The sequence below is a fragment of the Solenopsis invicta genome, chromosome 10, assembly GCF_016802725.1.
Source record: "Solenopsis invicta isolate M01_SB chromosome 10, UNIL_Sinv_3.0, whole genome shotgun sequence".
In the NCBI taxonomy this organism is placed as follows: Eukaryota; Metazoa; Arthropoda; class Insecta; order Hymenoptera; family Formicidae; genus Solenopsis; species Solenopsis invicta.
In genome coordinates, this window is record NC_052673.1 from 16,474,941 (window position 1) to 16,492,979 (window position 18,039).

The 18,039-nt window shown below is 38.4% G+C and overlaps 2 protein-coding genes across 10 annotated transcripts in view; one reads left to right on the forward strand and one right to left on the reverse strand.

Moving 5' to 3' along the window:
* LOC105197815 overlaps positions 1–18,039 on the reverse strand; it is a 232,580-nt gene that overhangs the window by 52,682 nt on the left and 161,859 nt on the right. Inside the window, exon 6 of one of the 8 annotated variants that reach the window (XR_003268332.2) lies at positions 14,849–15,097. The exons of 6 other annotated variants lie outside the window; for them this stretch is intronic. Coding sequence is in view for 1 of the 2 variants with exons in the window: in XM_039454623.1 (XP_039310557.1) it covers positions 14,997–15,097 (101 nt within the window). In the remaining variant the exon portion in view is untranslated. Of the gene's footprint in view, positions 1–10,786; positions 15,098–18,039 lie in introns of those variants that run through there. One more of the 8 variants, XM_039454623.1, reaches the window with a different exon arrangement.
* The window catches only part of LOC105197814 (lachesin), a 129,584-nt gene continuing 117,808 nt past the window's right edge, over positions 6,264–18,039 (forward strand). For both annotated transcript variants that reach the window (XM_026131734.2, XM_026131735.2), the window contains exon 1: positions 6,264–6,783. The gene's annotated coding sequence lies outside the window, so the exon portion shown is untranslated. The remainder of the gene's footprint in view (positions 6,784–18,039) is intronic.

Here is an 18,039-nt window from a genome sequence, read left to right on the forward strand (position 1 = left end):
CAGTTACGAGCGCGATCCGTAACTTCGGCATCGTTACTGAAAGTGCTGACAAACTCATAATTGTAACCATTAGGAACACGGTATGTCACAGCTAACTAACGTCTATAACCAATTTACTTGCCGTGCGAGCATTACCGACTTGGCGTGTCCAGACATTTATTATGAATCGGGAATGTGCCGAATATGCACGCGTGAGTAACTTTCGTTCGATTTCATTCGCTAACAGAACGCTCGTCTGTAAGTATCAATGAAATGGAACAGGTCCGATGCGACGAAAATGTATTCATACACGAGATCGCTGCCAACGTGGCAGAAGCGTAATTTATTGGTGTCAGATTAATTTCAAGACACCACAAATTTAATTATTCTGAACTACAATAAATTTTAAGACAGAGAGAAGGGATAGAAGATATATTTTTTTTTACCTATAAAAGGTAAAATTCATATGTATACAATGTATCGAATAAAAATACTACCATAAGAACTCTTTTGAAAACTGAAATTTTTGAAAAATTAAGTAGAGAAGTTATTTGTAAATTTTTAGTGTGACAGATGACCATTTAAATTTGTAATTGTCCTGCTAAAACCTTACACTTTAAAATCTACTAGTTGGAAATAATTCGTTATTTGTAAAATTTGATTGTATAATATATAAAGTGTACGATAATATGTAAAATTATTAAAGTCCAGAAAGATTGTGATACGCATTTTTTTTCAAAAAAACTTCAATAATTAAAGCGTTGGCATTAAACAAAGTCGAGAAGATTAAAGTTATCCACGGCAAGTTTAAAATCTACTGAAAGAGCTTGCTAATACTTTTAATGCAACGAGATTTGCAAAGGCAAAAGTTCGCAAAAGCGGAAATACGGCCGCGCCGCGGGATGGAACGCGGAACGCTCTTAATTATTCCGTTCGAGGCAACGCGTTACGCCGTATTAAGCTTTCAAAATTCGGCCAGTTGCGCCTTTTCGAAACGACGCGCATTAAAATACACGACATGGTTGACACAGAGAAATAGAAATGATCCGATTTAAAAGAGTAAAAAGGAACGCATTATGCTCGCCGGCGCGCGGGGCGTTAGGTAAAAACCCATCTGGCCGGTATCTGCACTTCAACCACATCCCACGGCCATTTGCATCTCATTCCGGACGTTATATCACTTTCATTAACGAAGTGGAATAGTAGATTTCCGGGCTCACGTGTTGTGGACGCAAATTTCGCTCAAATGCGCAGCGCGCTCCGTGCGATAAAAACTTTCGTGATGCTCGGTTGTGCGAAGTTTTCGGCCTGCTCGCGTTACCGTGGCGCAAAATCGACGGGGATGGAAATTGCAAATTGCGGTCAAAAGAAAGGCGGAAAGATACGTATTTCGTTCGGGCGAAACTTCCGCTGCGAATAAAATCGAATTCTATTTTTACTAGAGAAAGCGATATTTCCTACAATACAAAGACGTAGGTAAGCGTGGCAAAGTACAATAAGCGATACGTTTATAATTGTATGTATAACTCAACCGTATTTATCGACTACGTCGTATTCGCCGTGCTTTATCGTATCCGGCAAGATCACAGTCGAACGAATATTTTATTTTAATTGACAGAAAATCTTTAATTATCGTACTGACTTATAAATGTGACAGACGTAATACTTTCCTTTATTCTACGAGTGTTCAAGTACGATCATTTAATCATAAATTGATTAATCAACTCTACGTGTCTGATTATAAAATTTTTGGTAGGGATCATGAATTTTTTAAGACTTCGAAATTCTTCTAAAAAAGAGTCATATTTTATTTAAAAAGTTCTCTTGTCGCTTTTAATTATACAAATAATTTTTGTACGATATTTTTGCGAAAAGATTAAATCTTGATTTGTTGAAAGAATTTTCACACAAAAGCCGATTTATTAAAATCTTAGTTTTTCTGAAAAAAAAAAAAGGAAAATTCCAGCATCGAAATGTGTTGGATGTTAGAAACTTTTTTAAACGATGAAACTTTTCTTAAGTCAATTTTCTCAATCATGTCTCTATTGCCTGAGACACCGAAGATGGTAAACCGTCTTGTGATCGCGAACACTGCCTTGAAAAAGATTGGCACAAATTGACGGTGAGGCGTGTAATGAGGATGGTGTATCGGCACTCGCGACAAGTAATCGAATGAGAATCACGGTGGCCGATAGGAACATTATTGACGCTGTCAGAGCCGACGAGAATTAAGTTTAAGACGCTTCCGGTGAGGAGGACAGTTCTCCCTTTAGTGATAGGAACAGAATCGCGAGGAGGATCCTCGAGATCCTATGGCCCCTGGGGCGTCCCTGTTCTCAGCGGGGACAGGATCGAACGACAGATAATATTTGAGTTTTCGAAGGCCATCAAGCGCGAACGCGCCGGAGACAAGGCCGAAGGTCGTGGGTTAAGTAAGTGGTTAAGAGGATGGCGCCGTGCTGCTGGAGTAATGGAATAAAAACACTCGACACATACACACACACACATACACACATACACCGATGTCACCACCTTCGACCCGAGGGGGTCGAGTAAGGGGGAAGGGGGAGGGAAAGAGGCAAAAGGGTGAATGTCTTGTCGCTCTCTTTTTCCTCGGACCCAGCGAAAGGAGGAGGACGCGCGCCATGAGAATTTCGTCGGAAAACGCTCGTATCTCAAGTCTTCGAGAAATGTAGAGTGAAAATATTTTGCGATCAGCAGAGTTGGAATATTCTTTATTAATGTCACGATGGCATATAATTTTTCTGCTTGTTCGCGTTTCGCTATCAAAATATTGCTGGTAGGCGGGCGGTTTCTTCGGATGCCTGAAGAGGAGGTGCACCTACTTCAGAGCATATTCTATCAATGTCGAAGTATTTTACTTGTAAGATCAAATTAAACATTTTATATCTGTTGTACGAATCTTGCTTATAAATATTAAATATATTATTCGATTTAATTAGTTCGTAAAAAGATACGAAAAATTTTGTCGCAATAAAAAAATTATTAAATAATTGTACTATTTTTAAATTTTAATATACCTACATACTTTCTTAACATAATACTAAAACTTTTTATATTAACTTAAAAAAAAATTTAACTTTAAGATACATTATTTTTTTGAAACGTTCTTGCGAGAAAACATTTTTCATAATTTTTTAATAATTACATTGTATCCAGATTGTTATATTTTCTTCCAGAACATTTTCACAAATTCTGGGACGAATGTACGAGTAGAGCTGATTGACGCAGACTACAGAATCAATGTCGCATGTACTTGGATCAAATTATGCGTTTAAATGGAGGAAATATGAAATTTCCTGATATTAAGGGGTGCGCATCGGAATCCGCTCAATCGACAAAGTTGATTACGATCGCGTTTCAACGTAAATTGAACAGACGAGGTCAGGCCGGAAATTTTCGTTAATGGTACCGATGTGATATACATGCGTAAAGAGCTCTATGCATGAGCACGCATCTGCAGCCTCTTTTTGCGCACGTATCACTGCTTTGGACGTAGTGTGTATGTCTGGGATCGCAATTAGTTTGTAGGATCGCACGTTGTCCTCGATTGACATTCATTACTAATGCTGCTAATGACGCTTGTCTTGTGCGTCTGCTATACAAAATAATAATAGTTGAATATACAGGATGGCTCACTAAAACAGTGTAGTTACATGCCTGCTCTTTTAACAGGGTGTTTACTCATTTTGTAAAAAAAGTTCCTTGAGAATTTCCAGATTTTTCACAAATTTTATCTAAAATTTTCCATGTAAGAATTTCTTTGTGTAGCTTTGAAATAAATTAATAAAATTATTTTCTTATATTTTTTAATATTTCTTAATTATATAATCATAGAGAAAAATCTTAAATTTTGATTTCTTAGTTAAATTCAAGAAGGTACTAAAATGAAATAATATGAGCGTAATATGGCATATATGATCTGTCTGCGGATCTGTCCGCAATATATGGATCTAATTCACTGGAAGTACAGAATTTGAAAGATGATTAAACACACAATACTAATTTAAATATATTGCCTTCTATTGTCACTAATTTTTTTATAATAACTCGCGAGTCACACAAAAATGTACGTGACTGTGTACGCCGTATTTATTGCTAATCGATTGTCGACAATTTGCATTACCAAGAAAAAAATGATCAAAGAAACAATTTTGTGAGAAAAAAAGAGATAAAATTTAAATTTAAGAGTAAAATTTCAAAAATTTCTCTGAGTATCAATAAAATTCCACGAAAAGCCACGAGGGTTTCAAGGGTAAAAAAAAATAAATTTTCTAAAAATTCCAGGTTTTCACAGTTTTTCCCGTTAGTAAACACTTTGTTCAAGAATACAGTGAGATTTTTTACATTAAACTATTTTATACTTTTCAATTATTTTTCCGAAAAGTAAAAAGCTAGATTTAAAATCGACGCGATAAAAGACTATAATATGTGTTTAGTAGTTACGACCGGAAGTATAAAGTCAGTGCGAATGCAAAGTTTTAATAACGCGGAACTCCAAAGGGAGGACTATAAACTGCAGGACATTCCTACCCCTTTCATTATTCTGGGGCAATCCCTTTGGAACTGCGAAAACGTATTTAGCGACACGAAAAATTTTATGAGTTAATAAAAATTTATTCCAAGCACACGTTTGTTCTTGAAACGTGTGTTCTTTTGTTCTTCATTATATGAGTTACATTTCTATATAGAATTACTTATATGTCTTGTAAAAAAAAGAGTTTTGTAAGTCTCAGAATTATTAAATCATTCAATATTATAAAAGCAATATAAGAAAACGCGACAAAAATATATTCGTTTGAAAGTATAGTAGTTCTATTTTTTATTCAAGCCTTTTTAAAATAAGTACTCCTTTTATCGTCAGGAACAAATTTTGCCGCGGAAATACTAGTACGCCGAAATACTAGTGAAATGCTGAAGAGTGGAACAATTTATTTTTATGGAAATAGGCGCCTGCATAAAAGATTTCCGTAACACATGTCCCGCGGAAAGTATATTCATTTGGAGGAGCCCAGAGGTTTCACACATCGCGTATCGCGCGAAAATTAATTGGGTGTGGATGTGTATTTGCCAAGTGTGAAATTTTTATTCGACCGTCGCGTCCACAATCAAATCGTTCGTGCTGTGAATATCGCATAAATTCAATTCCGTATTACATTATCTTGTTACGGGAATAGGATTTGACCGCGCGAAAAGCGGCGGCACTTTATTTCAATATTAAATGCGTTTCCGATGTCCCACGCCTTTAATTATTAAATTTATGCGAGAAACTGCAATAGCACCGGTGAGAACAAAAGGAAGGTGCGAGCGGAGAATAACAAGAGAGAGAGAGAGGGGGAGAGAGAGAGAGAGAAGCGCCATTAAAAATGCTGAATAAACATGAAGGCGCGGAGGAATTCTTTGCCACGGACACAGTATAACCGTACACGCATTAGTGCAAATGACGCGCAATTTGCGAATAGTGTCATTCTTTTGAGATTATTGCACAGTTTCTAAATAAATTATGCCATCGATTTACTCGTCTTATCAAATAGCCGCTTGGGTATTCGTTCGATAAATTATTTTAATTTAATAGCTATTTCACACATGAGATTTTTTTCTACTAAAAATAATCCATTAAGGTTTATTTCAATTCCTACAGGTTTATTTTTACAGAATTATTTTATGTTGGAGAGAAATGAAGAGTTTTCTTTTATGCGAAAATTAAAACATTTGACTAAACTTTACCTTATTGGAAAAGTCTGACTCTGGCTCTTTTCTACTACTGTTACTAGCGCGTCTGGTTCTACTTGTCTTTTTCTACTTCTGTCGCTAGAATGATTCTGTTTGTCTTTTTCGTTTAATATTAGTACATGGCAGAAAATTAATCAAAGTTTATTAATTCTCAATTAACATGGAAAGAAAAACTAAATCTTATATATTTTGACTAATGAAGGGGACGCGATCCCTATTAACGGGACAATTTCATTGAAAACGAAGTTCTGCTTCTTATTAAGTTAGCGATATTTTAATCATGGTATCGTTAGCACTCCCGGGTTCCAGCTTGTTCACCGGCTCGCCGGCGACCACGACGGCAAGTCTCCTTGGTGTCGCGGTCGACTTAAGACGACGCCGCCGGCGTCCACCGGGGATCAAACTCTTGGCACGCTCGCAAGGTGGGGATTCGGCGTTCCACGTGGAGGCGGAGCGACGTCGCGCGTCGGGGTGCCGAACCGACGCGAGGGCGTCCAACCCCGAGACGCCTGGTGGGGAGCTGTGGCAAACGCAGTCCCCGACGGATCACCGAGACGGTGCAACGCGTTCCGCCGGCTCCGCTCGCTATTCGGACGAGTCCTTCGCCACGTGACCGTCATTATTGGAAACCGCACTGACTCTAAGACTCCTCGATTAGGTTTCCGCGACGATCAGGGGGTTTTTTCAATCCAAAGGTACTTTGATTAAAAAAAACTCTTCTAGGTAATTCCGGAAATTTGAATCTTGAAAAGAATGGGAACAGGGATCGCATGACTATGACAGGACAAGGTGAAAGGACTGTTGAAACCGTGAGATCCGTTGCGAGATTTTGAAGTGCACCCTGAGGAATTCGTAACTAGCGTTTGCGCGATCGTTTCGCGGCTGGACACGTGATTCCCGCGGGGGTGGCGCACCCCAAGGCCATCGTGAATGGTGCTGAAAGGTGATGAACGTGTTTTCCTAAGGCCGTTAAGGGCGGTTCGTGATGTTTAGCTGCTACGGGAGATTTTAAGTGTTCGGATTATCGGCGATAGACTACGTCCTGATAAGGTAAATCCTTTATTTAGGCTTACGTCCGATGCTTTCGTTTATATTTTCTGGAATGCCTCTGACCTTTGTTAATCTAGAAAATTATTGCAGATCGATGAATGCCTTGTGAATTGAGTAACTTTCTTTTTATCAGTCAGAAGATAGAAAATCTGTTAGCCTTTGTTCTTAAAGCATCTCTTATTGCATCTCTCACTCTATTTTACAGAATATTTTTAAGTTGTTATTAATTTTCTCATTTATAAATTCTTTAATAAAATTAAAATAATTTGCATTTAATTATTATTTGAATAGAAACGTAATATTTTGATGTCCATAGTTACACGGTGCGGTTTGTATCAAGATTCTGAATTAAGAAAAACAAATTTCATTTAACATAGAGATTGAAAAAATAAATTTTCTTACAAATAGATTAAATGAGAAGAACCGTTTGTCGTTTAAGTTAAATCTAATTTTTATTCTATTTTGCTTTTTATTGATTGTTTGAAATAAAATTTAAATTAATCGATCGAATTTATTTCATTCAGCTAAAATGAAATGTAGTTAAGTCGAATAAAGATTCACAGATAAATGACAACCATCCTGAAGTGCATCAACAAAAAATTATGATTGTTATCAATAAAGTTATTAATGTTATCAATAATCTATAAATTCGTTACAAAAATTATAAGCTAAATTCAAAGTTTACATCGCAATGGAAATAACGAACCGTAACTGTATAAAGTTGGATTTCTATAAATGAACGTGCACAAGAGAGGCAACAGAAATTTTCTACTGTACCAATTTCCTTGTATACAATTCTAGGTGAATGTATACCTATACCGATGCATGTACATCCAAAAACGCGGTACGTCCAACTGCGGAATTAATTCTTCACAGAGTTTGCGACGATGCAGCGAGACAGTTCGACGCGATGCCTTCTCAAAGCGATCCGCGAACAATTATCCGCTACGTTTTTCAGAACGAAAGCTACCGTGGGCTCTCCTTCTTTTTCTTTCTCTCTCATTTTATGCTTGCGATATTCATGGCCCGCGGCGAGAGATCGTAAAATGTGACTGTTTCGCAGATATACCTGTCTCCGCTCCTTCGTTTGAAAACGACGGAAATAGCGACGGTTTGCGCAATATCGTTTATTCCTGCTTTCGCTTTCCGCTATTCTGAGGCGCGCTCTCATGAAAATCTCGTTGCTAAAGTTCATTGAAAAACGGATATTTTGTGATGTGGCGTTAATTAAGAACGCGAATCGTAACTTTATATCCTACCTTTTTACCAACAGTTTCGTTGCTGAACGTCTGATTCGAGTTGCTCCGTGAGATTCCTTTACGCGCGGTTTTAGAATTTCACTCTTGATATTTTTTAAATACAAATAATAAGGGCAACATCAAAATTTCCTCGAACAAAAGGCGATATCAAAATTGTGGCAAATAAAAGGTCGTTCATAATTAATAAAGTGAATATAAAAAGATTTACGTTAAGAAGATATTTCAAGATTAATGATTGGCAATTAAAAGTGTAACAAAGGTAATGTATAATGAGAAGCAGATTTTTCAATTATTATGTTAATGCAAATTGTTTTTCTTCGCCGATATTATATCTCAATTAATCAAATTCCAATTATTCTCCGTATTTTAAGATTGCGCAGTGATAAAAAGATGTAGTGAAGCATAAAATATAATTAAATATTTTATAAATCGTTTTGTGTATTTTTAAAAGATGGATAGATAGATAGAGTACTTTTAAATCAGTTTAAAATGAGATAAGAGATGTAGTGAAGACTTAACAAGTTCGAATTACACGTAGGAAGTTTAATTACTTTTAAATAAGCGCGCGCGGTATATCTTTCTGGCGGGTCTTCCCCCCTTTCCCCCCTTCCATATTTTCCCACGGCACAACACGCGAAATAGGATGAGAAAGGTAATCATTCGAGTTATGCCGCGAGATTTGCGTTTTCCAATAATTATGGAGCAACCAGCCTGCCAAGCCATTTATCATTTAAATATTAATTCGTTGTTTTTCGCACGAGAAAGTACACTTTCTTTTTGATTGATTCCGCTGGCCGACATCGGCCGGGCTATCGGTGCAGCGCCATTGAATTTTTAACGGTAAATACGCTTGTTTTTCCTGCTTCCTTTCTTCCGGACGAGTTAGCGATAACAGATATAATTCCTCTCTCGCTTTTGTTACGTTCTCTCATTTTTTATATGTAATTTACATATGTCCATCAACGTAATATTTTATGAAAAGCTTCAGCCTTTGTAATTATTTTAATTATCGCATTAGCTTTTTAAAAAGTATAGGTTCCGAAATAATGCCGGGAGTAATATAAAGTCTATCACGATCTTAATTGAACGAGAATGCCGAAAACTTTTTTTACGTTTGTAGGAATGATTTCCGTTATGAAATATATATTTCTAAAAAGCGCATGCTTTGAACAGGTGGTGCTTAAGTCGTAAAAGTTACTGCCGAAAGTTACCTCAGAACTCTCGCGTTTCAACGAAGTTTATCATTACCGAGGGCTGGCGAGGTGCGGAATTATCACTCGCGTTAAAACTTCATTTCTCCGCGATGCGAACAATAAGTCGCGCGGATTCCATTTAATCCAGACTATTAGGAACACTAATCAGCGTCAACAAGTCTTTCGGTGCGGTGGATCGCGCCGAAGAAACGGTAGGTGAGAAGCGTGATATACGTCCGATTGCGTAAATCTCGTCCTACCCCTCAAAAGCGAGGGAACGAAATTAGCATTGACTTAACTTAAACTACTTAGGAGAGAGCGGGCGCGCTCGCGCCTACCCCGCACCCCCTTTATATGGGAAACTTCATAGTTAGATTAACTCGTACGGCAAAGTAAGTTACAGTACGTGACGCATCCATTTTCCTGCAAGCTTTTTTCCTCTTATCTCGCTCCTCTCATCTTCGCGGTTTAAGCGCGACTCGCCAGCCAGTCACGCCGCCGTCGCCTCGCGTCAGCCGCGCGCTTTATAAGATTTATGCGGAAATGATATTACACGAGAGAGTGTGTTACACGAGACTAAAGGGGAACTGTGCTTATCGAGCGGTTAATAGCCGGGGCGATAGGTATTTGTGCGTGTGTACATAATTTATAAGCGTATTAATTCATATAGTCTCTGTCTGAACCGCCTCTTAATTCTATGTCCATATTCGATTACATTCCACTTGTACGATTTTGCATATAACAATTGAATGCATTCGCTATTATGTCGGAATTGCTCGACGACTTTAGAATAGAAATTAACATTTTACCGCATTTTTTTTCTTTTTTTTATTAACGTGTATTCTTTCCTAGTATTAGAATCGATCTCGTGGCACAAAGGCGAATCGATATTTTCGTGCTATCTTTCCGGTATCGCTATTTCTGTAGATTAAAGTCAATCAATTTTTAGGGTTCAGTTTCTTCATTTTTTATGAAAGCCCATGTCGAGGAATCTATTTTATGGTCCATCTGATATTTTTACGGGGGAAGGGATTTTTTTCCCCCCCGCTCAAAATACTCAGTCAACACACGTAGTTGCTATTTCGGGTTTAAGGTCGGCAATGTACTCTGGAGTTGTATTGCCGGTTCAATCTTTGTACCGTAAATATAGATTAGTTTAAGCGGAACGTATAAGGATCGATCGCTCGTAGTCGAGCTAATAGGTTTTCAGTCGGAAGGAAGGTCTACTAGTCTTTGCTAGAGTCCGCTTAATTAACCGCGCCAGCTATTTTCTCTTTTATCTGTTCGTTTCTTCCGAGGGAAAGTATGCGCGATATAATCGAGGAAACGATGATAGAGTTCGGGATTTTATTGCAAAAATCTTTAAAATATATGCCTCGTATCGCTTCATAAAATACATGTCATATATTGTTATATAAAGTGCTCTTGACAATTTTAATTTATAAAATATGAAATAAGTGATAAAACTAATGTATTATTAATTATATAAATGAAATGCAGATACGAGAGAAAGAGAGAAAATTAAATTATTTTATAATGCATTTAAAAACACAATTAACATATAAAATAAAATCATATCCTTTATAATCTGCTTATATTAATTTCATATCGTTCCATTTTAATTAATTTTAAAAAAATATTTGTCGTGACAAAATTTAAAGAAATGTAATGCTTTGCTAATTAAACGCATTAGATTTTGCATCGTTGATCTGTAAACAGCGATTAAATTATTAACCGATGATACTTCATAGGTTAGAATTCGTGAATCGTATTCAAATATAAAATATCGGATTTCTCATTCAATCGCCTCGTTCATTTTACAGATTTATTTCAACCAATTTTCATGTTGTTTCACTTCTGTGAATTTATTAGCATTTATTAGCAACATTTATTTTTACAATTGTCCACACATTGTGACAATCCTAATTTATATCTTGGCTTATATATATACAAGATCAATTACCGTTGTATCATTAATGCGACATGATTGATTCATTCACGTAAAATGCAAATTTAACCGCGTTAGTTCCTCCTTGGCATTCCATTAAAGCGAGTAAAATAAAAATTCCAAGCGCGTCGTAAAAATGGAGCCGCGGAGTACGCACGTAGATCTCCGCGGAGACTTGGAGGGGGATCAACTATTTATGACGCACCCTGTACACGCCTCGTTCACCCAAAATGACGGATTTGCGACTCCCCGGTTTTACTCGAGTTCGTCTCGTTTTCGAGTATAGCTTAACTTCCCGCTCATGTGGGTCATGTAAGTACCGAACAGGGAGGTATCGATACACGTACGCACGCGTGCATGTGTATGGGCAGGTATGTGTGAGTGATATATGTGCGCTTACGTTTAAGGGCGCTGCTTTAACCGAAGAGGGAGCGGAATGCGACTACCGGTTGGGAAAAAGAAAGGACGTGAGAGAGGAGAGAAGAAGGAGCAGCCGAGAGCGAATCGTTTTAAACTACCATCCACTTCACATTCCCGATTTCAGTTAGAGGCTTGTTTATTTCCTTTTTGGGCTTTCCGAGGACTTGCATTATACGCTTGTGCGCCACCAGAATGCAGCAGAACGAGAAGGGGGGTGGGAGGAGATGCGGAAGGAAAGACGGAGAAGAAAGAGAGAGAGAGAGAGAAAAGAGGATCGCGAGAGTGGACTATCAGTGAACTATCGAGCAGCAGCCTGCTGCCTCTTCCTCTTATTTGCTTTCTTTCCGTCCATTAAGAATCTTGACAATCGATTTGGTATTTTGTTCTTCATCCCGATTTATACGATTTTCTGAAACGCCTTTACTAAAAAAATAAATTATTTTGAACGTTTTTTATCTCGACGAATGAAAAAAAAAGAAAAAACAAAAAAATCTTCGACGACACAGGCCCGTGGTTTCTCTAATTTCACCAATTTATGTAACTCGCAGTGTATTATTTTTTCTTTTTTCATTGGAAGTTTGAATTACTTGGTATTACCCAAGACAGGGTAAAACTAGGTCAGTGAAGATAAATTCGTACTGCAGGAAAAGAAGTTTGCAAAACGAATTTATATGTTAAGGACTAGTACACTATATATTATCTCGCAGTCTTGTTTCGCACTTTATGATACACGAGCGGTAATAATGATAAACTCTGGTACTAAGTACCCAAACTCGAAATGATAAAAAATCAACCGATGAAGAATGCATCCCCATGGCGATGACACGATCGTTGACATGGTCGGACTTTCAGGCGCAATTAACGTTTTAATTCCTCTCTTGCGGTACAATAGACGTTGACGTTGTTTCACATTGCGGGAACAGTTTAATAAACGCGGCATTGTTCAGCTTACGGTTACGAGGCCGTATGAAAAATTTCGATTATTTCGCGCTGGGCGTTGTCGGGGCGTTGTGACAAAAACCGCAATTATCGATATATCGCGGCGCTCGCCGTGTCGCATCGCGTTGCATGTAAAAATTGAACGCATCAGCCATTGAAGGCGAAGGGCGTTAAAGTGATTTATGCTCTCCTCTCGGTTCATATTGTTGCTTCTATCGCGCGAGTTTGCCGCGCGTACATGGATATCCGGAATTTATTAGCTTGACAACCGCAGCGGCTCACTCTTCAGCAACAAAGAGGATATCGTTCACCTGCTGTAAATTTGCGACGATTACGTTACAACGAGGTCCGCGCGTCTACGGGGATCGTATCTCGTCACCAGTATAATTTTTGCACGCCACGTTATAAATCTCGCAAAGTCAAAGTTTCATCGCGGAAGGAACGTAATGTCGTTTCATTTTTTTTAAGTTTTTTGCACTTTCAGTTGTCGTTTTTCTTTCTTTTTTTTTTTTTAATTATTTCCAGAGCTTTTTAATATTCATAGTGCTTGTAGATGTTAAGTATTTAGATGTGATCTTTAGAGTAATAAATAAAATTAATGTGCTAATAGAACGATTTTTCTAAGGTATCTAAATTATAAGTAATTACAGATCTGAAAACAATTTTGTCGGGCATCAAAATAATTGAAGGATTTTCTACGAGAACCAATCAATTTTTTTTTTTAATTTAAGTTATCAATTACTCTCTATTAGTAGCGTCGAAAGATGGAAACCCTTCAATTATATATGATGTTTAAGCACCATAATGATATTACGAAAACTTTTGATATTTTAGCAAGCAGCTTGAATGCCATGTAATTACTTTGGTAGTCCAATAAAAAAAAATGTTTTCAGATTTCTATTTATGCATTTCGCTACTCAGTTGCATTAATCTGACAGTTCCATTAAATCCTATCCACCAAATAAAAATTACTCAGAGGGGGGGGAGGGGGAGAGGAAGAGCGAGAGAGAGATGAGAGGGCGTTATAAACCGGGCGTTACATATTGGGGTTTATAGGGTAACTCCGAAAATATTGGACTCAATCTTGCTAAAATTAGGAAGTCAGTGAATAATGCAGTATCTACGATCTGTGGCGTCCTACGTGTCACTCCACCACCATACCAGAAGAAGAACGACGGGGGCGAGAGCGGGATGTGGTGGAAGAACGGTGGCGGCGAGGGTGAAGAGCAAAATCGTTTAGCACGCGATCTTCTCGTAATTCTGCACGCCAGCGCCCCGAACACGCTTCTTCTTCGTTCCTGTCCGACGTGTTACACGTGTTACACGCCGCTGCCACGCGAACGGAGGGTGGAGATGCACTCCTCTTCTCCACGGCCTTCAGCGCGGGCATCGCACGCGTCGCACGCGAAGCCTAATTGATCAGTGGATCGTTAACACGCTCTCGCTCTCTCTCTCCCTCTCTTTATCTCGATCTGCTTCTCTTTCTCTCTCACTCACTTATTCATACACACATACACACACACACGCTCTCTCTCTTTCTCTCTCGTCGGCACCTCGGACGGATTGATTATTTGCAGGAGCGCGATCGATGCACGCGCACGGCCAACTCGAGCGAGCATCGCGAATTCACAACCCCGACTCATCTGTGTTTTACGATGCTGCATTTTACACTAAACCCGAAGCTTAACCCGTTTTCCGCCAATGTTACGAAAACGCAACACTTTTTGTAGACTCATACAAAGTCACTTTGTGCAGAGAAAGGGCTCATGATAATTTAATTTTAATTTCTCTCTCGTGTTTCATTTTACTATGACATATAATATATTGGAAAATATACTATATATAAATACGTGTAAATAAAAAGAGAGTTTAATAAAGTTTTTGGTCATGTAGATTTTGTTTAACTTTTTTTTTAATGTAGTTTTTGTATGCTGTAATAAATTTTTTAAGTATCGTAATAATTTGTGGCAAATTTTGATATGTTACTTAGAATTAATTAATTTTTATACACAAGCCCCAACCTCGCATTTTTTCAAAAAGTTATTTGATTAACGGCTCCAATAATGTTCTTTTATATTAACTATGATATATATGTGTAAAAAAAAATAGTTTATCGCGCAGTTTTCAACGTTTGAGAAATTGAGGAATAACGTAAATATTTTATTATATATAAATCTAAGAAACGGCAAAAGGAAAAAGATGTCACGCTTAGATGTAACGTCGACGAGCGTCTCTATAATTGCAAAAAATCCGCGGGGTCAGTGCAGAAGATATTACTTTGCTTATAAGCGCCAGATGTTACTTACCACCACAATTTTCCACGTCTCGTCCCGGGTCGTCTCGCGAGAAATCTCTTCGCGGCCTTCCGTTCAGTCTTTCACGCGTCTGTTTTCCTGTTTCTCTTTCTCTTGCCATACAAATCCACCGTGATCCGACGTCGCTTTATACGGCCGGCTATTTCACTACCCAGACTTTTCCGGAGGTAGCTGTCGTCGGATCCGCTATCAAAGACCGCAGGTAGCCTACAGCCACCACCGCTGTCGATGCAATTGCGACTGCAGCATGGAGGTTTTTGAATGTATCGAGTGCACTTTTCTGTATCGAAATTCGCGAATGAGTAAGGGAAATGTGGAGGAAAGCCAGGAGTTGGTATACGTGACCTGAACCGTCTGTTTTTGAGAATCGCACGCGCGACTATCTACCTCATCGAATTGGTTTTCGGAGGGCGGCTGCAATATCGCTGATTGCATTGAACGTAACAAAGAATCAGCTTGAATTTTTCTTATTTATGAAGTCTTGCAGCAATCTAAGGCTCGGTCAAAGCTTTTTTTTAATGAACATGCTAAATTTTAATATAGGTTTTGCACTCTGATCAATTAAAACTGACTGTTCTAAGCTAACACGACTGTGCTGAAATCGGACACTTTACCATTTTGTTATTAGAATATTAATAAATTATTTTAAAGCACTTGAAAATTTATATAAAAAATTCGAGCGGTTTAATGTCGCGTTTATATCGAGAGTTTCGCAATATACTTTTTGCTAAATCTCTTTAAACATTCACATGTTGTGATTTATTGTCGACATACCGAATCGTTTGAAAGCATGAAAAAAACGCAAAATGACATGTGTCTAATTTTATATAAAAAATTTAACCGTTTATTTTTGTTTATTTAAAAAAAATACCTGCCTAAAATTATTGTGACCGATTTGAGGAAATAAATCGAGAAAAGCGAATCGGGAGGGACGAGGGGAAGGAAATGTACAGATACCGTGAAATTTAATTTTACATTCCATCCGGATATGTTCTTATATTCGCGGCGGATCGGACGGACTTCCGCGTGCAAACGCTTGCTTAGGACAACGGCGCCTTTTTCGAATCCCGGGCGCCGATTTATTTACGCGACGCGTATCGCGCGATCCCGCGAAATTGAATCGCGCACGCGTTCGCTGTACCGCGACGCGATGGGATTCGGGCGATATCCCGGCACGTTATCAGTGGGGGGTATTGTTGTCATTCGGATGTAATTTACTCGTGTGGTCGAGCTTGAAAGTTACGGTCGTACATTGACATTGTTGCCGTATATTGTGCCAGGGCACAAGTGTGCCAGCTTTGTTTTCTATTGTGACAAAGTGATTTAAAAATCGAGTATTATGTTAAAAGCGGAGCCACCGCCTCTCGTTTATACGTTCCGAAAGTAAACTCGTTATCATTGACGACTTTGGGACATTGGTACCTAGTCGTAATGGGATAGAGCTCGAAAGAGTTGTAATAGAAAACTAAACAATACACCTTAAAACACATACAAAGTGTCTTATATTAATTTTAGAAAGTATTATATTAGAATTAAAAAGTACTTTCTTTATATATTTTTCTCGTAATAAGTTTACAGTGTTTTTAAAATTTATTTTAAGTTAGTGTTGCAAGATATTGGACCGCATCAAAAACTTATTTAATTTTAATTGAATTATATAGAACTCGTGGCCTCGTTAAAAAAAAGAGTGAATCTGATCTCCCTCATTTACGTCAGTAGCTCAATTGCAATCTCCAGAAACTATATCATCAAGATACAGGAAGAGGTCGCCAAACCACGAAACCTCGTTGGCTTCACGGGCGATTGTTATTCTACCGCCCACAAAATTTAACTGAGGCAGACTACGCGAATCCGGTAACGAGAACTTGTGTCTGTCTCGTCTGATCTTCGTCGCGCGTCCCGGCTTCACCATTTCTTTCTCCCCGATACCTAATTTCGCGGCAGCCGCCCCCGACGATGAAACCAAGGAACCTTCCCCCGTGACGGCTTCCTGAATTAACTTCGAGCATTACAGCGAGACTATTTCCCAGCCCGATCTAACTGGTTACGGAGAGAGAGGAAATATGCTCATCGCGATGTAAAATACTTCGTGGTGCTACAGCGCGCCTTACGATACTTAACGGTAAATTGATAACTTTTTACTGAAAATAATAATTACCGGCACGCAATATATTTTAGATTCTCTATAAATGTATTCATATTTAGCTGTCGCGGTTTTTGCACGATCAATATGTTTCATAAAATTTCAATATCGCTGACGGAAATTCTCTCGTAATAAAGATTCATTAGAAATAATACCTATGCAGCTGATATTTTATAGCCGTGTGTATAATGCCAATTGCATATCCAGAATACATAAATATCACGAAACATATCGCGTTGGCGTTACAAACTGCATGTTTTATACATAGATTTGCGTGTCCGCAACGGCCGACAATAGATTCGAGATATCGGAGACAGAACACGCAAATCCACGCGATAAGTGGTAGAAGAGGAAACCTGAAAATCGTCGTCGTTCTAAAAGAGTTGGATATAAAATATCGAAATACCGAAATACGAATGAGAAAATAATTAAAACATCGGTAAAATCGGACATGATTTATTGGAACACGCGGGTATATAATGTGGAAGCCATAAGAATTTATAATTGTATGGAAGGAGAAGGATCGATATCCACCCCTTTGCTTAATGTTAATCGAAACGTTTAAGCCAATGAATAAACGAACTTGCGGCCCACGCAAAACGTGTCAAGCAGTCAAGCAGTCCGACTGGAAATTTATTTAAAATGCAACACGACAAATCTTATAAGAAACTCGTTACTATACCGCGGATTATACAGATTGAAACGTCGTATAATATTGTGCGACACACATACACAGAGTCGCGTATTTGTTCATCAGGCACGACCGATGATAAATTCGTCCGTGATAAATCACAATGGACGAAAAAAAAAAAATAAGTAACCGTCTGATCGCGCAATTTAAATTCGCAGTTCGACAGATTTCAATTTACCATGAGACTGTTCTCTTCTGTTGTGGAACAAAAACGGCATCGCGTCGCGACGCGACGCGTCGACTTGGCGCGGAAAATTGCTCTGAATAAATATTGTATGAATACGTCCGCGCGCGCTCGCGCGGCGTAGCGAAATTTTGGAAAATTGCACACGTCCAGTTTTACGGTCG